The sequence below is a fragment of the Molothrus ater genome, chromosome 2 (genome assembly GCF_012460135.2).
Source record: "Molothrus ater isolate BHLD 08-10-18 breed brown headed cowbird chromosome 2, BPBGC_Mater_1.1, whole genome shotgun sequence".
Lineage (NCBI taxonomy): Eukaryota > Metazoa > Chordata > Aves > Passeriformes > Icteridae > Molothrus > Molothrus ater.
In genome coordinates, this window is record NC_050479.2 from 63,760,058 (window position 1) to 63,780,572 (window position 20,515).

The 20,515-nt window shown below is 40.8% G+C and overlaps 1 protein-coding gene across 3 annotated transcripts in view; it reads left to right on the top strand.

Annotated features, from left to right (window-relative positions):
* Positions 1 to 1,622: 1,622 nt before the first annotated feature.
* Positions 1,623 to 20,515, top strand: part of RNASEH2B (ribonuclease H2 subunit B) — a 43,295-nt gene continuing 24,402 nt past the window's right edge. For all 3 annotated transcript variants that reach the window (XM_036390194.2, XM_036390178.1, XM_036390187.1), the window contains exons 1-4: positions 1,623 to 1,716; positions 12,657 to 12,728; positions 15,649 to 15,756; positions 18,023 to 18,099. In XM_036390194.2, coding sequence (XP_036246087.1) covers positions 1,656 to 1,716; positions 12,657 to 12,728; positions 15,649 to 15,756; positions 18,023 to 18,099 — 318 coding nt within the window. In that variant the 5' untranslated portion in view covers positions 1,623 to 1,655. The remainder of the gene's footprint in view (positions 1,717 to 12,656; positions 12,729 to 15,648; positions 15,757 to 18,022; positions 18,100 to 20,515) is intronic.

A 20,515-nucleotide genomic window follows, 5' to 3' on the forward strand; every position in this document is an offset into this window, starting at 1 on the left:
TTAAATCTTTCCTTACTTCAATCAGTGGAAAAAAAAGTCAGAAAAATTAAAATAAAACAAATTTAGATTAATGTAATCTCAGTGATGAAGGTATATGCTCAAACTTCAGGAAATTATTTTTTTCAGCCTTACATCAGCTCAGCTGTTTTGCATATGCTGGCCTTGGTTAGTTCTGCTCTGTTAGTATGTTTTTAATATTTGTTTCATATCTCTGAGATTTACAATTGATATGTATACCTTAATACTTTTGATAACATAATATTTATTCCTAAATCTCTGGGAAGGTGGCCATCCATCCAGTCTTGTGTGAGTAAAGCCAAGTTTATGTACATATAAGTACATGTGCATGAAAATATGCATTATGTGTTGTGGCTATGTCTTCTCAGTGAGATCTGGAGGTAAAGAACCTATTTACCAGGATCAGGTTGTACACATGACCCACACAGCAGGGCAGGATGACAGCTGTGAGAGAACTGTGGCTCTGCCTTGTAGGACTGAGGTTCCATTGCATGGCCAAGGCTGACAGGCACCTCTGGAGAGGGTCTAGTCCAGCTCCCTTTGCAGGGCTACAGCTACAGTGGCTGCTCAGAGCAACACCCAGCCTGGTTTTTGATACCTCCACTGATAGAGACACCACAGTCATTCAGGACAACCTGCTCCACTAAAGACACACTTCCTTACGTTTAAATGGAATTTCCTTCAGTCTGCACAGTTTGTGTGACGCCCTAGAAAGAACTAACTGCTACAGTAGTGACATGTCATGAGATAGAACAAGATGTGGCCGGAGAAGGGGGGCATGCAGAGGTGGGGCAGCACTTTTCCTGGACAAACACCCTTAATCCAGTTCCTGTAGATGAGCATAACACAGTACAGTTTAAGGACAAGCACGGGAATGATGAAGCCAGGAGGTGACTATGGACTGTAGAGAGGGATCAAGACCAACCAAGTTCCCCAAAGCCCTCCAACCCATTTCCAGAAAGATAATAAAGATCGGACTGCACTTGGTAACTAACTTACATGGAAAGTGAGAAGCCTGTCTTTAGGGTGGAGAAAACTTGTCCATAAAAAGGTACCCTTCCCAAACCCTTCCTGACCCCTAGGACCGTGAGCTGGATCAATGCTGGAATCAGGACTGGTGATCTCTTTCCCCTCTCTTTTCTTCTCTCTCTCTCTTTCTGCCCCTCTTTAACTCATCTCTTCCTTTCTCTCTTTTCAACCTACCTCTATATCCAAAACCCACTGCCGCGTGCTTACACAGTAGGTCAGGGACTAACAAAACAATTTCCACGCCAAGTGCACCATTCACTAATAAAAATTTCTGAATGTTTGCGGACCTTGTGACTTCTGTCGCTACTTTGGACCACGAGCGTTTAGGAACCTCGGGCGCTACCTTCCCCTGGCGGGTGGGACATCCCGCCCGCCCGAGTCCCGCGGGGCGGTGGAGAGCCGAAGCCTTGCCGCCGGCGGTCCCCCACGGCCGCACCGCCCGCTCCCTGCGTGTGCCGGGAAGGGGAAGAGGCGGAGCGGCGGCGCATCCCGAGTCATGGCCGCGCCCCGCCGCCGCCCGGCCCCTTCCCTTCCCGGCCCGCCCCGCCCGCCATGTTGCGGCGGCAGCGGCGGGAACGGGAGCGGCGGGATCGCGGGGCGCTCGGAGCATGCGGGGCGCACGGAGCGGGCAGGGCGCGGCCCCCGCGCAGTGGGTGCTCATTGCCCCAGGTAACCCCGCGGGGCCGCTCCGCGGAGGGGCGGCTCTGCCGCAGCGCCCGGCTCTCCTGCCCCGCCGGCCGGCTCGGGCGGGAGGCGGGTGCTTGTCCCCGGGGCCCGGGGCAGGTGCCGGGCCCGCTGCGGGCGGCCGGGCCCCGCCCGGCTGTGCAAGGCTGCTTTGGGACACGGCCTCTACACGAGACCCCGCACGGTACCCGCCCTTCCCTCTCCAGGGACCCCGTTTCCCTCGCTGGATCAGTGCGTTTAATTTATGTCTGTCATTAGGGTTTTGCCGAGGGCTCTTGCCACCGATGTCCCTCATGGGGTCTGGCTGTCCCCTCGCCGGAGCTGGCGGCCTGCCTTGCCTCCATCCCCTGAGTTCCTTCCTGCAGATTTTGAAGGAAACGATTTAGTGCCCTAAGCCACAGCTGTCAAACAGACTCCAGTGCTAAGCCAGAGTGAGATCTCCTCACTCACTGATTGTGAAGCAGCAGAGCTCCCCACGGCAGCTCTGCTGGTGCAATATCCACTGCGTTGTGGAGGCTCACTATCACATGTCGCGCTGAATCAGTGGGAGGATGCCTTTGCTCCTTACATGTATTTCTGCCCAGTATCAGGTTTAAACAAACAGATCACAAAATGTTTTGCTGTTAAAGAGGATGAGTGAAACCGGATGTGTTCAAATGCCAAGATAATAAGAGGAAGGAGACATAACTGTCTTTTTCTAGCTTGGTTTTTAAGGAAGTGCAACTTCCATGATTATCTGTGGGCCAGCTTTGTACTGTGGCTATTTCCTAACTCACTCATAACTGGAGAGTGTTAATAACCACGCCTGGTAAAAAGGATGAGTTCTTTGGAGTAATTTTCTGAGCTTTGCCTGTGATGTTGTGAGAAATGCTGTAAATGGCACCACTGAAGGAAAGGTATAGCAAGAGCTTCCTTCAGCAAAGGTTGAAAATAAGACAGGAGCTCAATCTTGAGACACGTGCCCATAGGAGACCAGGCTTCTCTGGTTACATGAGAAGCAGAACCAATTACTATGATTTCACTGATTCCTCTCTTCCTCTAGTTTTAACTTTTTGGTTCCACCCTTTGGTATCTGACGTGTTTGATGCCTAAGAAAGGAATTTATAAAGTGAGGAATGCCTTTTTTTAATATTGACTCTATGCAGACTAGGATTTAAAGCTGAATCTCATATCAGATGACTGGCTATGCCAACAGATGTCCATACTGTGCAAATATTTACAAATATGCTTAGCTTATGCATGAGTAGTCAGTTCTGTGCAGTAAGTTAAATTCTTCAGTAAGTGTTTGCAGGATTGGAGCCAGAGCTTGTAACTTTCATGAAGCCAGACAGTTTGTATTACCAATTATGCCAGCACAGCTCTGACAAAATTTATATAGTACTCCAGACCTGTAAGAAAGTTTATTAAGCCTTAGTTGAACTTCAAAGCACATAGTGATTTAAAAAAAAAGTCTGTGGCTGATAAATTCAGAACTCCACAGCTGATGAGAGCCAGCCAAATGAAACATTTTTTGATTTTTTGTTTTAGCATTATTTTCAGAAAAACTTTTTTAAGTTAACATATTACCATTTTCAAAATTTTGCGCTCTGTTGAATGAATCTCAGAAATTTTTCATTGGCTGTTTAGCAGAATGTGTAGTAGGAAGACCTGATTACTTTCAGAAACGAAGATGGTTGCAGTTGGATTTAGAACAAAAATGTCCTTTGACGGTAAAATTCTATTCATATGACAATCTCTATCTTCATAATACCTGTATGGCATTATATTACATACACACCTAAAAACAACTGGTGCAGATAAGCACAGGATCTGTTTCTGGATGTGAGTTCAATGCCATTTGTTTCTGAGTCTACTAAAAAATGCTTGTCTGCTTTAATATGGAAGGTTATGAAATTACTACTGATTTCCTTGTTTAAGTACACGTTTATATGCTGTTATAGTGCACGGATAATGAATTGCTGCTCTGCCATTTCAGAGCATGTGTGATTACTGACGAGACAAATTTCAGTTTTATTTTTGATTTTGTAGTTTTTATATTGGTTTCAGTGTTCTGGAAACAGCTCAGAAACAAGCAATCTCTTCTGTCAGGTAGAACTGCACATGTTCTTAGTTGAAGTCATGATTCTGGCTAGAGGAATGCGGTCAGAGTGAGTTTTTTACCAGTGCTGTGAACTATTTGTAGAGCGACAGACTGTCACTTTCTGCAGCAAGTGATGAATTCTGTCAAATTTCCAGGACTGTAAAAGTTTGGTAATCAGTGGTCCTCTCATGCCTGCATATCACAGGGCAGAGCTAGAACCAAATGCTCAGCCAGTTACTTTGCATGGTTTGTAGAGGTGGGTGAAGGTGGGGAGGGGAAGCAGGGTTGACTGAGCCAGTCTTTGCCCTCACCAGCCCTTCTGCCACACCAAGACACTTGGACTGTTTGGCATGGGAGATTTGCAGGAAGGGAAAAGGAGAGTTTCAGACAGTTATGTCTGAGCTGACTGCTAAGCAACTTCTGGGTGAGATTGCAAATTTTACCTTTAGAGATGGTAGCCTTTCCTTGGCCTGGTGAGAGGTGTTGTGATGGTGTTTCTGTGATACTTGCTTATTTTCCATGAAGACAGGACAATTTGACATGCAAATACAATCTTTTTTTTCATTTGTTTGTTTTTATAAGTGTAATGATTCCTTGGTTAGGGATTGAACCACCAGGGGCAGGACAAAGAGGGAAGCCAGAAGTGGTGGGAGAGGAGTTAGGAAATGCTGCTCAGGCAGGGTGAGAAGAGGGTAGTAACCATGTTCATCACTCCAGAAAGGCTGGAATCCGCTGATGTACCTTGTGCAGCCTTATTGGGGATGTGTAGTGAAAGGTTGAGAAATGGATGGGAGTGGCCAGGAGAGAAAACAGTGAACAAACTGGAAGAGGGTAGATGGAGGGATTGGTTGTTGTGGAGGAGGGTGAAAGGACAGAAAACTTGGTCGTGTTGGTAGTGGTAGAGCTGTGCATGCTGGCCTTGAAACAGAGTCAGCTCTTAGGGCCGTTTCTGCAGTTGCAGATTAACTGTGCAGTGGATATACAGGCACCAGATTTAGCCTGGGGCAGGCTCGGCTCAGCACTAGCAGTTTATTAGTTCAAGTGCTGTGCCATGTTAACACATCTCTGCTGTTTCCAGAACCAGCTTTGCAGTGCAGCTGCTTTCAGACAGTGTCTGAACTAATAAGTCCTGATGGACCAAGCTGGCTCTGTGTAGACCCACTTGGGTGTTTCTGTGCTGTGCTCCATGTTCCAGGGGATTTTATTAGCTTGGCTGGAAATCTGGATCTGAGCTTGCTTTGTGCAGAGTAGTTGACGTCGTTGGTTAAGAAGACCTCCCAAATCTGGAGTTCTGGAGGAATGGTGGTACAGAGACACCGAAGTGCTAACGAGACCTGAAGGACCGCATGGGCTTCGATGGTGGATGGCTGAGTTTCCAGATAGTGCTTTCCTGCATTTTGAGTGGGAGTTGGGTAATCAAGGCTGTTACATTACCCTTGTATCAAACTGTTTTTCCGTGAGAATGTAGAAATGGCTGGACTGGCTTTCTGTTGTTGGTCTAGCTACTGATCAGGTACAAGAGAAAAGTAGTAGCTCCTGGGGATTAAACCTTGGCTCTCTCACAGCTACAAAGTTACTAATGATGTGCTTTAATAGAGCAGATTCTGTCTGTATTTACTGAGTATCCGCGTACTTAAAAAAAAAATGCTGCTACTTTTTAACGTGAATATAGGACATTTCTACCTGCCTTTTCAGCTGGGCCCATGGAACTACCATTTTTTATGTGTTCTCTGAAAATCACAAGAGCTAGAAGTTATTTTCTAGACTGAGAAATATTGCTGAGACCCAGCAGTATTTTGGGGCTATCTAAAGATTTTTAATTTTAGGGCTATCTAAATCGGAAGGCGGAGCTTTGGAAAACTCTCAAATACTGCGGTAAAGTCACTGTGTCTGACATAGATGTGATCTGAGCTCTGTATAACAAATAAACATTCTTATGCAACGGCTTCAAACCAGTCTTACCAAAATCACACTAGCTGCTTAACAGGGTTGGTGTGAAGGACAGTCTCTTTTTCAGTATTCCTCAGGGATAGGTGTTATGTCAGAACTGAAACTATTTATATGCTTCACTGACTGGGTTTTAGCAAAGAGGTCAGGAATTGAAGGCAGTTGTCTAAGTGTGATGTTCCACTCTACACCTAAAGTTAAGACTGATGTGTTTAATATGTTCTGTCTTTGCCTGTATTAGGAAAATAAGTAGAGGTTAGCTGCATGCTGAAAATTATTCTCAACCTTTATTTTTCTGAGCTAGACAAGTTTAGCTGAGCACATTTTTTCAGTCTGCTGTTTTCTTAAACAGTAAATTGATTAGCTCTTACATTGTTTTATGGGAACTGCCATATGAATAGAACTAGAAGGGTTGCAATGGGGGAGGGAAATTTAACAATCCTATTATTTTTAGGAATTACTTATTCAAAAATAAAAGGAGCAGTTTCAAATTATACTTGGCAAATTGTTTGAACAAATCTCATATATGCCAAAAGTCAAATGGAGGCAGAAATAAATGGACTGTGATGCCAAACCATGGGGCATCAGCACACATTAAATTAATCCTCCATCCTTTCAGTTGAGACTAAGGAACTTTTGTCTCCATGCAGTAACTGAGGAAGTATTTGACTTGAAAATTTTAGGTCATAGTGAGAGAAGGTGTCATAGCAAAGTTGTGGAATACTTAATTTGTGAAAGTGGTTTGCTTTAAAAACAGAAGTAGACAGGTTTTGCATTAACTTTTTTTTTTCCATCCTTGCACTTTGATACATGCTTTCACTTACTGTTTTAAAAAAAAATCAGTTTATCTGCTATGAAGTACATCACACTGCTGGGCTGTTAGGGTGCTTGACTAAAAAATTGTAATGAGTGTCAAAATTGAGCAGAATAATTGAACATTAATACTTTCCCAGAATAATCTAGGTAAAGAACTTGGAAATAATGTTTGCAATAAACAAATATGTATTTTTTTTAACAGCTGAGTCAAAACATCAAAAAACCGATATGAAATAATAGCACATGTTTATATACTTCTTAAATAAGGTGGATGTGAATATGCTTATTTTAAAAGTTAGCACTCTGTGGGCATATTTTACTAAACCTCCCCCTAAACCAGCATTTGCATCTCCTGAACAAAGCTCTTTGCCTGCAGGTAATTTGCACTCTTTCTGACATGTCATCTCCTGAAAGGCATACTGAGCTCTGCTGTGAATAAAGCAGATATAACTGGCAAGCTAAGGAGCCAGAAGGAAGCATAGCAAATAAAATAACTGAAAAGAGATGTTGTAATGTGTAACACCATCTCCCACTTCTGCTTTCTGCCATCTGGCTTGGAAGAGACCAACTTATGCCAACTTAGGCCTCTCTGCATATGGGAATAGGGCTGATTCAGCCAGTAATACAGCTGCACCAGTGCTGACCCTATAAATATTGAGAAGGGAAGTCTGTAGCTTTTATCCTTTCAAGTGATAACCAGTTCTTGAACTTCTCAAGACTGACCTCCCCTTTATTCAGCTGAAACTCTGCATGTTCTGCCAGGCATCTTGACTTCAGTAATGGATGAATTAGTACTGTGAACTCCATGAACATGGGGGTTTTTTGGCTAAGAAGTGAATTATGCCAGCATAAAGGGAAGCCAAAAGATGCTCTCAGGCTTAAGTCTTAAAATTTAGCTGTATTGCCTAGCTATGTCCTGGAGCAAAAGACCATTCAAACTGTCAAGTAGCATTTCTTTCTGAACTTGTGGTCAAGATAGAAACCAGTGCCTTTGTTCGATACTGTGTTTTATTGTGGAATGTTCTAAATTATGTCACATTGAACATTGTTTCCTTAGGGCACCAAATAATAAATGCCATGATTACCAAACTGATTATCATTCTGTCTTTTACAATGGGCACGGCAAAAGTCCCCTCACTGAAGCAAGTACTGTGTACAGTCATAGAAGGAGTAAGGTGGTGAGGTAACATCAAGTTTATATAACTGAGTAACAATTAAGATTATTTCCAAAAATCAAGTGTGGGCAAGTACAAACCCCTATCCTCTATGTAAGCACCTGCAAAATATTGGCTGTTTGCAGAGGTGAATGGAGCTGTGTTCTGTTCAATGCTCCCCTGAGCATTCTGAGCCAAGGAAGCAGCAATGTAGACCTGTGGCTCATCTCCTGCTTCCTCAACTCTGTCAATTCACACATGATCTGGTTTTATAGTTCATGTGCATTGGTCAAAGACACCTGTGTCACATGTGGAGTAGGGAATATTCTATGTCATCTGCTCCTGCCATGGGTTCTGTCTCTTGTTCCAGTGAGCTTACTGATAGGATTGAAAGTTACTTACTTCTTCATTCTGGTTGTTTACTTCTCAGCTGGATGAGTGAACTGAGTTGACTTGCTGTAGAGCCATGAACTTGCTAGTTTTGGTGGTACAAAACAAGAAGGGAGCAGAGTTGGAGACCCCAGGACTGCACTTTTCTGTGGACTGTGATCTTTGGTCATTTGAAACGATTTATGATACAGACTGTATTCTCAGTCTGTGCATACCGGAATTCATTTATTATACTTGCAGTTAATTACCTTGTAACTTAGAAAAATTATAAAAAATTTGGGTGATACAAAGTACTGGATTTATTAATTATTTTTCACTAGGCTTTTTTCAGGGCATGCTGAAAAAGGAAGGACATGCACAACGAAGGACATGGACAGTGAATTAAAGCCATTTTCTTGAGGGTTGAGATTCTAAAAATAACACAAATAAAATGTTTAATAGATCTAACCTATCTATACCCTTAGGCTACACAGTTTAAAGTCTTCCATAAAATGTCTATTTAATGGGTTCCATCATAATGTCTCCATCTGACACACCTTTCATGCACAGTTAGAAGCTAAGAAGGGAATGGAAAAGACTTGTGTAGGTGACGTATGGTTTAATATCTGTTTTTAAATGAAATCTTAACTTTATATTTCCAGACTTCAATAGTCCTTTTTCTTAGCAGGGTGGTGGTGGTTGGGAAATTTGTGCTCTCAGAGGGTTTTTTCCTCTTACGCATTTGACAGATATTTACAGCCTTTTTGCTTGCTTGGCTGGCAGCTTTCTGCATGGGAACTCCATATAACTTGATATTAGTCTGTTATATATAGTATTCTATAAGCATTTTTTTAAAAAAGGAGAATAGACTTTGCATCATCCATAACAGTTTCATAGCTCTTAGTGGGAGTTTTATGTTGTTTTTCAATTTATTTATGTTGCTGTACCAGGTAATGCTTTTTTTCTGGTTTTAACAACCAGATTCATTAGTGCCTCATATCTATCCATTGTGGAAGAAATTATTGCCAGAAATCCTTTGAAAGCTGGTTAGTTTTCACTTTGTTTTGTTTATGTATTTGATAGAATTTGCCTGGTTGTATGTCTGACCTCCATGAAACACAGTAATCTTTTCTCCTTTTCTTCAGCTGCCTCCTGGAAGTGTCTGCCTTTTGTCTTTGTTTAAAGAGTGACTTGCTGGCTGAGATGCCTCCTTGAGACAGGATTAATAGAGCCCCTCTGTACCCTTCTGTCAGTTTTTTTAAATCATTGTAATGTGTGTTTTCTTAGGAGAAAATCATGCAGTAATGACACATGCTAGTAAGCTGACTTGACTGTGGGCCATGGTTGGTAGAGGGTGTACTGTTCAAAAAGCTCTCACCTCTATCCCCCCAAGTATTCTTGTAGATGACCGAGTTTGTCAGGGCTGAGCTATGGGAACTGTTATAATAAGCATAGCAGCAATCATCTGATGTTTTCCTTTAGAATTTAACAAAACAGCTCTTCCTGTAATGTTAATTTTTACTGTTTATTTTCTGTAGGGGATGTTTTCTTATCTGGAGGTGAACTTTAATATTGAAAAAAAGTTCCTAACTTAGTTTAACTCTCAGTTTTGCTAGAAAATGGCTACAGTACTGCTTTTTTAAGAAGTCTGTGTTTACTTAGCTATAAGAGATCCTTGCTGAAGTAGAAGGACTGATAAATGTAATGGCATTAAAGAAATCCAGTTACCTTTCCTGGCTACAGTCCAGAACACAAATAAGTTAGGTTTGGACACCTAACATCAAAAATCCCTTGCTCAGCATTTTCCTAGTCATGAGGTATTTAAACTCAGATAAATAGGGCCTTCTTTGCCCTTAAGGCCATATTAATACTGCATCTAGTTTTCCAAGCAGGCATTCTCCCAATTGCCTCTTTTTTTTGTCTGCCAGCTTGACACATAGTAAGCCAATCTATAACAAAAATATACTTCAGATGCCCCTGGAAGTGGAATGGAATACTGCCTACATTTTGAGGAAATTGAATGTTAAAGAAACTCAAAGAACCACTTTTGCCTTTGCCTGGTCCTTCCCTTCTCCTTGTGCATGTGCATGTCCCTTCAGGCAAACCATTTTCCATGGCAGCTGTGTGGAGAATGTGAGGTACACTCTGATCTCATCATCATGAGATACTGGGACAGAAGGCTGCAGCTCGGGCTGTTGGTTGGGGTTTGATCCCTGCTGCCCTCTGTGCCGTGCTGAGCCCCTTGGAGCCTGAGGAGCACCAAAGAACCCCATGGGCAGGGCTTTGTGGCTCTTCACCACCTGGGGAAGAGCTCCTGGCAGGGCCAGAGGGGCAGAGAGAGGGTGCTGAGCCTGGGATAGCATGGGGCAGGCCTGGATGAAGGAAGGTAGAGGACTGATGAGGAAGAGAAGGGACACTGTATTTCTTGGGTTTGTTACACTTAGTGCTCCCTACCTATAGGGAAGTCCCCCAGGCTTAGCGGAAATTGATAAATTCAGTGTGTTACTAGCAGGTTAGGAAGAGAACATCTCAACCCAGTAAAGATGCAAATGTCATTAAAACCAGCAAAAAATTAGGAGGGATTGTCGACTTAATTGCTGACAAGATGCAACTTTGGGCTCAGCTGGACTCATTCCCAGAGTTCATCAATCTATGCATGAAGAAAGCAGAGCAAACGAGCGCTGAAAGTTCCTTTGGGGTTTTTTTGTTTTGCTTTTTGTTTTAAATTTTGAAACTCACATTTACTGTGTATATTTTAATATGTTCATGTGAAACACATCAAAGTAAACACGTGCAGTGTGTTTCTTTCACTATCATTAATCACTTCAGTGTTTTAAAAAGTAACAAAAAATACACTAATGTTAAACTGTGGTCAAGAATTGAAATATACACAGCTCTAGAAATTGGAAAGTCGCCTTTGCCAGGGCAAATGTAGCTTGACAACCGTGTGTTTATGTATCAGCATATGAAGCAAGTCTGCTTAGCAAATACGGATTTTTTCCATTAAAAGCCCTCAACTTATATTGAAACTTTTTGAAGCACTTTTTCAAGCCACCTGAAGACTCAGTTGAGTATTGAAGAGAAGAAAATTACTTTAAATTGTCTGAACAGCTCTGAGAATTATTACTACCCTCCAACACTTTTATCACTAAACACAGTTGGTTTTTGTGTCCCGCTTATGTCTTTATCTGGGCAACTTCTGTTGGTGGCACAACTGAATAACAAGGGGTGGATATGAAGGTTGAGAGCTATTTGGGCTTTTTTTTTTTTTTTGCCCATGAGGTGTTAGTGAAGAGCCAAGTGTGAGAAGTCCACTTGTCCTTTTCAGATACGGCTGGGGCTTTCAGCCAGGGTGAAGGACAGCTACTTTCACTTGTTCCTACTTCCCTGTTTGCCAAAGAATTGTGCCAGCTCCCTCTTCCCAAACCTGCTGGATGTTACTGAAAGGGGAAGGACAATGTGGCACCTTCTGTTCCTTTGAACAATCATGCAGTCTGCCTCTACTGCTCCTCTCTGCTTTCCTCAGCAGCGCTGTAACACAAACATCAGCCTGATCTCTGTCAGTTCCATTCTCTGGGGTCTGGATACTCATTATATATGTGAAATGTTTTAGTAATTTTCCTTGCTCTGATGAATGCCTGTATGAAAGGAATTGAGGCAGAACTGGCAGTGTGCAGGCTAAGAAAGATGATTCTGTCATGGTGCTCTTTACTGAGATGTGGGAAGTTGTTTTTGTAAATATAAGTTAGACTTTCCCTACAAAGAGAGCTTGGCTAGAATATAATTAACTGGGGATACTTATAGATGTGGTTTTTGTACTTGAGTCAGCGTCTTTGTGGTAGCTGTTTCCCTCTTTTTTCAGTTTCACAGAAAAAATTATACCTTTGTGGCTTTGCTTATCTTCTGTTTGTTCAAAGGTACAGGAAAGAAAATATCTGTAAGGGGCTTCAGCCAGAGGTGCTGCATTCTCTCAGCTTCTTTTTCTTGTGGGGGGAATTAAATGCAATCTTTATATTTCAAGTTTATACTTAACAGATAAATAAGCATGCATGTTTTTCACAGACATAGCAACTAGAATGGGCTAATTCCTGCATAATCTGACTTTGTGAAATCTTTAAAGGATAGTTTCTCCCCATGTGTATTTTACCTTTTGGACTTTCTTAATGTCCGCGTTGTGCTTGGCCTGACTAACCAAAGCATTCTCATTGTCTTTGTGACTAATCAGGGCAGCATATCAGTTCATCTTACTTAACTGGGATGTCAAATTTAGGAGCTCTCTTGCCTGAAGGCTCTCTAGGGGGAAGTGGTTTTCAAAATCTAAATCATCCCCAGGTGCATATCTTTCCTGTGACAGATAGAGAGTGCCAGGAAGTCTGGAATCAAAATTTAAGTGCCTTGATCAGGTAGGATGAATTTGGGCTGAGGCATACAATTTTTAGGCAGATGTGTGTGTGTGTTTTCAAAAAGTGTCAATCCAATTAATTCTGAATGTCTTGGTGAAGCAGATGTGAAATACTTCACAATTTACAAGTTCCTAACTTTTTCCTCTCCCCTTACAGAGGCTGCAATTGACCCCCCAAAGACACCTGACAGCGAACCCTTGTTTACAAAACTGCGCAACCCAAGCACAGGCAAGTTCTGGAACTGTGACATGAGCTTGTTAAAATTCTGGTTGATTTTCTCCACCACCAAAAGATTCATGTTTCTCAAAGCTGAAATAATGATGATAGGTACAAATCTTACGTGCCAAAGATACTGCTGGTTATGCCAGATGGTTAATGCTGTGCAAACATTTAGGATTTCTTTTATAATTTTAATTGGTTGAACTGTTTATTCATTGGAAATATTGGCAGAACAAAAAAGGGGTGTAATTTAAGTTCTGTTTTTAAGTGCATTAGTTTTGGGGAGCTTACAGTATTGGGTGTTGAGTCCAAGTCTTTTTTTTAAATCCGAATTTAGGCTTCTTAGCATTCATCTTATGCTATAAAATAAATAGAGTTAGAAGAAGTGATTCAATTGTACTTACCAAGCTTTTTGGGTCTTTTCATTTTTAAATCTAATTTTCTTCTCGTGGCCTGGGTCATGGTGTCTCTTTTCTCCTTAACAGAGGATGAGGCACTTTGAATTCAAAATACATTAGAAAGACCAGCAAATACAGGCAATTCAATGACACCACCATCCCACCATTACTTTCTTCTAGTCATATTGTTCTTTTGGTCAAGGATTTTTAATTATTCTATGATTAATTAATAATTGGAGTGTGTGATGCTGCAACAGAAACTTGCAGCAAGCCTTTGTTAGGGTTAACATTCTGTTTGAAAAACATTTTTCATGCTGTTTTTTTTTTCTTTGCCTGAGCTAGTTTCTTTTCCGTAGATTAAAGTTTTATGGTTTAGGTCTTTGAAATTGACTGCTTGTATTTATATGTATTTACATATATGTGTGTAACTGAATCTTCAGATGAATTTTATTGTCACAGTATAGGAACCATATTTGTTCTTGAAAGAGGAAAATTGTCAAAAATAATAATACAGAATGTAAAATCACTTACTCATCATGATGCCAGTTTCTTGATTGCTTAGATTTGCAATGGGAATATAAAGCCACATCTATTTTCCACCTGTGTTATTATTTCCTGCTGTAGCATACTGCCTTTGTAGTTTGTTATGTTTTTAAAAGCATAGATGTTAATTTGTTTTTCTCTGTGTAAAAAGAGATCTGTTTACCTTGTCAAATCAGAGATCTTGGGGAATTTTTCTGGGGAAAACCTGAAGTGCAATGATTGTCTGGGTGTGTTCCTTTAGAATTTACAGGACCTTATTTATAGGCCTGCATAGACTTTCAGTTATGTAGCCTGTTATAAATACAAAGTCTGAAAATGGAAGAACTGAGAACACACTATTAATGTATTTTCCTTACCTTTGTGTCTAACAGATGAATTGTTGATGCCAGATACTGTATAAGTAGGCACTGAAGGACTCAGCACACTATAGAATCAATGCTAACCACTTTATTAAATAAAAGCATGCTTCATCCTTTATATAGACAGGTAAAAAGAACATGATTTCTATCCCTTACAAAGACTATAAAGTAGGATCAGACTGCAATTCAGAAGTACCACAAGAACCATTAGTGAAGTTGTGAGCAAAGCTGTCCGGGTTCTCTCTCCATCCCCTGCAGTTCCTGTCTAACAGTACTGTAGGGAACCCGTGGTGACTGTCCTTTTAGCATAATGACATAAATTAAGGAGCTGTACTTAGGTAATAAAAAGGGTTCTTTTCCCAAGATTTCGTAGCTCACCACTGGATTTGGCTAGCACACTCCCTGGTAGGAGTCTTAAGTTGTTCAGTCAGCACTTCTGTGAGTAGTTTGATATGGGGCTGATCAAACTGTGGTGTAGACCCTTGTTGAGGGTGCACATGGTAATGATTGAAACTTCTGCTCCCCCCTTATGACTACTCATTGCTCCTCTCCTCTCCTACCCAAAAGAAAAATTATCAGAGTACTGAAATTATATCCTTAAGTGAGGTTAAACATCTGGTCAGCCTTTTGGATAAAGGGGAAAAAAATGCATTACCAGTCATTTTTGGGAATTCATGTGTCTGCCCATTTTTGCTGACCTCCCTCTGCACCTGGGGGTGTCCGCAGACTGAGAAGAGCAGTGCTGATGTCAGCTTTCAGGGCTTACACCGAGCCTTCTCTGAGCCAGCCCATCATCTGCAAGTCACTGCAGCTTTGCAATTTATGTGCTCTGAGCAGGACAGCCCTGCTGTAGTTGCTCTTGTTTCCTGAAGATGGATTGATAACCAAGATGGAAGCAGTCCAGCCAACAGACTGAGGTGACCACATTTCAGTGGCCCCTTTGGTAGTTGTGGCAACTTCCCATTTCTGATATGGAAAATGCCAGTCCTGTTTGCAATGTGTTTGTCACCCTTCCATTGTAACCCAAAGCTAATGTCAAATGGTAGAGCTGTGATGACCTAAATAAAGCTATCCTTTTCCTTCCCAACTATTAAGGTTCTGATGGGCACTTCAAACCAACTTCTTCTAGCTTCCTTGTTTGCTTTATATGTCTACCCATACAGAGTCATCACAATCCATTTTGGTGCACAAAAAAAAAAAAGAATATTTCAGATTGTCCATGAAAAGTTTGAGACTTTTGTTCCCCTAACCCAGAGTCTGGTATCCTCAAGACAAACATGATGGAAGGAGAGGGAATTCTCTTGTTTCCCACCTTCCCTCTTCACTGCAGAAAAAAGCTGATTTCTTGAGTAATTTTGATTTGGGTTTGGATCAAAGGCTTTGTGTTGTAAGATGAACTATTCACACATCTTATTTATTGATTCAAATTCAGTTTCGTTTATAGAGCTGGTAAATGAACATCTGTATATAATAGTGTTTTTTGTCTGAGCTCTCTTTGTAGTGAGTTTATGTAGACTGTGTGTATGTTTGTGCGTCTGTATGTATATAAGGCACATTCTTCAAACATATTGGGTATTCTTTTGATTTTTCTGAAAGCTTACAAACACAAACCAGATTTCTTTTCAACAGGGGAAGCAACCCTTTACTTATTCAATAGTGGTGCACAGCAGCTGTTTGAAGTAAAAGCTTTTCACGAGGAACGTCGTTCCTGGTTTATAGGTCAGACTGTTCAACAGGGTGAGTTGGATAATGTGTCTTTCCCCCATCTTTAACTAATGTTTGTACACAGACCTTCCCTCTTTCTTTCTAGTAAATTTACAGGTGTTTTTCCTTGTTTGAGACATGCTGCATCATATCCCCACCTTCTGATAGACTCATTTGCCATATGGATTTAACCAGGACTGGGGGCTTTGTCATTTCTCTTTAAAAGGTTGACTTTGGCAGCCTCAGTTAGACTGATGTTCATTTGTCATTTTTTGAAGGGGGAAGGAGGGGTAAGTAATTCAGTTGTGTTTAAACTGAAGTGCCATAAAATAGTTAGCTTTCCTTGTCAATCACACCAGCAAGTCTTCTGTGTAAGTTTATATGTATTGTCCTATGGGAAAGAAAAGAAAGGGCTGGAAGGCCTTAGCTAGCCAAGCAAAGTGGTGTGTTAGAGCTCCAAGCACTGGAATGTATGGTCTTGTGTTCTTTAAACTGCCTCTGTAGTCCCCAGCCTAAGTGCTGAGTTCTCAGGAGAGGTCTGAAACTGCTATTTCAGTGTTCTCTCTGAAGGGGGCTGGTCTGTAATATCCTGGACATTCTCTGATCCTGTTCACCTTTGTGAAAATGAGGAGGAAGCTTGTGTAACTTGCTTGGGATGGCTTTCACAATCCATTTTCAGTAAGGATGTTATTGTAGCAGTCTTTCTCTGCTAGCATGTCCACAGACCAGCATGTCCATACGTATTAATTCAGGAGATTAAGGTATATTTGTTTTATTCCTTTTCATTAGAGAAAAGTCCTTTTATAGTAATAAATAAAAGCAACCCTTCCAGACATATGCCTTCTTTAACAGTGATATCCCAAAGTGTGTGCTAACTTTTAAACATTCTCTGCAGGCACATAAAGCAGTGCAAGCAGTATGTCTCTGAGCTTTTCCTTGCTCTGTCTTGGGGGTGAGCCAACAGACTGGGTCTGCTCCCTGCTCCCAATTATGTCCACATTGTATTCTCTCTCCCTTTCTAACCTTTATTTTGGCCCTTGGGAAACAGTTGCCTTAAGAAATCATGCCCTCAGTTTTCTTTTAAAAATACAGTAGAAAAATTGTTCCTGAATGTTAGGGCTGCTGTATCTCTGAAAGGGTCAGGAGAAGAACAATAAAAAAAAAATCTGTGTGTTTGCAGTTAAAACAATTTATCTGGTTATCTGCAGAGAAGGGCAGAGGTCTTTATACACTTCTAGTGAGTCTGAATCTTTAGAACAAACAAAAATAACTCCTCCTGGAGGCTGGGTGGAAAGCATTTAAATGGAAGCTTTTAGAAAGTGGCTACTGGGTCTTTTTCCTTCCAATTTCAATATCAACAGCTTTCGTGTTTGTAAGTAGCCCTGATGCTTGCCGTGCCTCACACTGAGCATCATGTTGGCAATACACATGGTAGGTTGGATATCAGCTTTGCCCAAAACACATTCTTCCCACATGATCTTTTGTTAGTTTTAGGGCCATCATAATAGGATTTCCTTTTCTTTAATTATCTTAATCATGTGATTTAAAACAAAAATAATTACATTTATTTGCTTTTGGTTTGCTAATTACTGTCAAATTGTCATCAATTATTTGGTCTCATTAGTGAATTTCCTTGATCTTACATTGTTTCAATTATCTGCAGTTGTACAAAAGGCCTGACTAAGCCATTGTCCTGCAATGAACTCCAGATGGGCAGAGGTGTCTGTTTCAATGGGAGACCAAGTTCTTCCTTTGTGTGTAACCTTGAATGCAGCACTCTGAGCCATGTATTCTGATCTAAGTTTATTTTGTTCCATTAGGAGACTGCATCAGATTCTCCCTTTGCAGATGAAGGCAGCTCTCACTTAACTAGCCCTTGAAATTCTTTCTTGTCCTGCCTGTCTCTTCTGCCAGTGCAGTGTTGCCTTGCCCAGTGTTAGAGGTGGAGTATTGCTGAATATCTCTGGTGTACCAATCCAATTTCTGTTGCCCCCAAATCTGCCAATAGAGGGCAGCTTCAATTTTGCTGGTTTTAATACAGGCCAGAAAAAAGGCAAAACTCAGAGTACACAAAGCAGAAGTCCTGAAGTGGAGTTTGTGTTTTGGTTTGGTGGGTAGAGAATAGAGTTATATCTATATTTTTAATATGAAATTACAAATACTATTTTTCTGTTTGTTTTATTAAAATATTGGGATTCTTATTAAAAAAAAAAAAGTTGTTCACACTCCTAAAAAACATCCTAAAGCCCCAAAAAGTCATTATATTGTGGAAACTTACTTTTGCATATCTGTCACCTAGATGGGCGCCTGCTGTTTGTTACACCAATGGACCCCCTATTTCTGATACTTTACTACCTCATAAAGGCAGACAAAGAGGTAAGCCTACTTTATTTTTTCTTCTGGAATTCTCAGGACAAAACATTATTTCTGACTTCAGTTCTGCAGAAGCTATGTTAATTTTACAAAGAGTGGCTTTCCATAATAATGGAAATTTAATTTGCTTTTAAAGCAGTATTATCTTAATACCTAGAAGTATTTTTGTTTCCATCAAGTTTTTTGGTTGGTAAATTATGCTACAAGAGTCAGCTTTCAATCTCAGCAAGCACTAATCACCTTCTTTTTTTTAGAGAAGAGAATCTCTTTTGTCTTTTTGTGGGAGCCTGTCCCAGAACTATTGAATTTAAAATGCTGACATGTCATCAGATCAAAACAAACTAGTGCCCTTTCTGAGGCATCAGTAAAATGGTTATTTTGGGAAAGAAGGGGAAAAGAAAGAATAATTTGGATGCTATGGAGGAGGAAGGAGGAACATTTCTGTGGCAGTTTGATCTTGAAAGGAAACAACAACATTTGTAGAGATGCCATATCATAGAACAGCAATGGGATGACTGAGTATCCAAAAGTTGGGTAATTAAAAAATGGGTTCATTGGTTTGTTGTGGGTGTAGCAAAACCTCACTTAAATTTCTGAAATATATCAAAAGTTGTAGGCAAATTTTCTGATTTTTTTTAATAAGCAGCCTGTGAAAAAAGGGGCACAAAATAATATTGAAATGTTGATTTTTTTTGTTGTTTTTTTGCTTGTTTGTTTTGTTTTGTGGAGACAATGCACTTTGTGCATCCTAAGACGTTTTGCTCTAAAGAATTTCTACAAGGTTGCTTGCTATTTTCTGCTTTAGATTGCAAGTGGAGAATGCGAGAGAAAAAATTATTTATGGTGAAGATATAAAGTCACCTTATACTTTTGTAATAGTAACTTACTGTTCTGTTGTGATTTTTTAATTATTTAAGGTATAGGGTGTGCAGATATTCTGTATTTCAGTGGTCAGGCTGGTCAAACAGAAGAGGTCATTCCACAAGTAGTTCAGTTTGTTCCCTGGGCACTGCACTCTGAATTCATCACTCCTTTGAAAGCTTTATGTCAAACTTAAATTAGGGAAGTAGTAAATCTCTCTTTATGTGGGGTGGTGTTGAGGTAGCCTGAGTAAAGGACAGCTACTGCTGCTGTTTCTTTGCATGGGAAGAGTCCTGTGCTGCCCTTCACTTTTTCAGTACATTGTTTTCTAGGTTTTCTGGTTTTCTAGGCCAGGCCTGATGCCAGATAAATGCATAGAGCTGTTGTGGGTCCTAAAAAAGGGCAAATGCTTTTCTGCAGCACCTTGCCTAAGTTAGTGTATTCTGCAGTCTTGTGGCAAGGTTAGCCTGAATGCAGCGCAGTCACTTCCAGCTTGAGCTAATGGACATCACTGGATATCATAGAATCATCCTTTGCACTGTCCTTTGATTTTGATAGTGTGATGCAGGATTGCTTTGTGTGTCTCTGAGCAGAGCCATCTCCTATACAGCACCTTTCTTGGCGTAGGCTCTGTGCCCATGCATGAGGTAAATGCAGCTGTCTTGCTTTGGGATACAAGCAGGTCAGTTATCTGTAAGAAAGAGCTTATTGCAGTTTTATTTTTGTGTCTCCTAAAGTCTTTTTGCCACAGTTATTGTGCCTTTTCCCTTTTAAGGAGAAGAAACCCTCTAAATACTTTCTCGGTTCTGCTTTTTTTGTGTTTGTTTGGGACTTTTTTTCTTGTTTTTATTGTGATTTAACAATAGATGGTTACTTTTATTAAGCCTCTGAGTGTCTAGCAAGAGAATTAATTAATAATGAAAGCACTGTACCCCAAGTGGGTTTTTTCATGCTGACCAGTATAATGAGTTCAGCCTTGTCTGCAGAGACCACGCACTCTCTAAGCATGAGAAGTTCACAGACTCTTTGTACTGATGCACTAAAGGATCTTTCCAAAGGGAAGGTTGCCAGTTGTGCCAAACCATGCTGAATGATTATGCATTGTTTGGCAATGGCAAAATTTGTTTGATGGTTCTGTCATCTGTGGGGCTATTTAAGTTGTGCCAAAATCACTTTATATCCCTACTCCGGCCAAACTGGAATTGACTTTGCAGAGGTGAAAGGTTAATACTGTGTTCCAGAAGCTGCCCTGCTCCTTTGAGATTTATCTTTGTGGAAGGAAAAGCAAAATTTGAATGGAAGTTATGACACTGGGTTTAATCCAACAGGTTTTGGTCTAAAACACTATTGGCACACACTGACTACTGTGTCTTATGTCATCTTCCAAAAAATCCTGCTGTACTTCACATTAGTTTCTCCCTATGTTGTTTTAAATTTGGCCTTTTAAGCGCAGTGTTTGAAGAGTTCAGCATTTTGCAGGTATTTACTGGTCTGAAATAAATATTTATAGCTTGCTTTGTAATCAGTTTCTGAATGTGTCATGTGTTACCATTCAAAA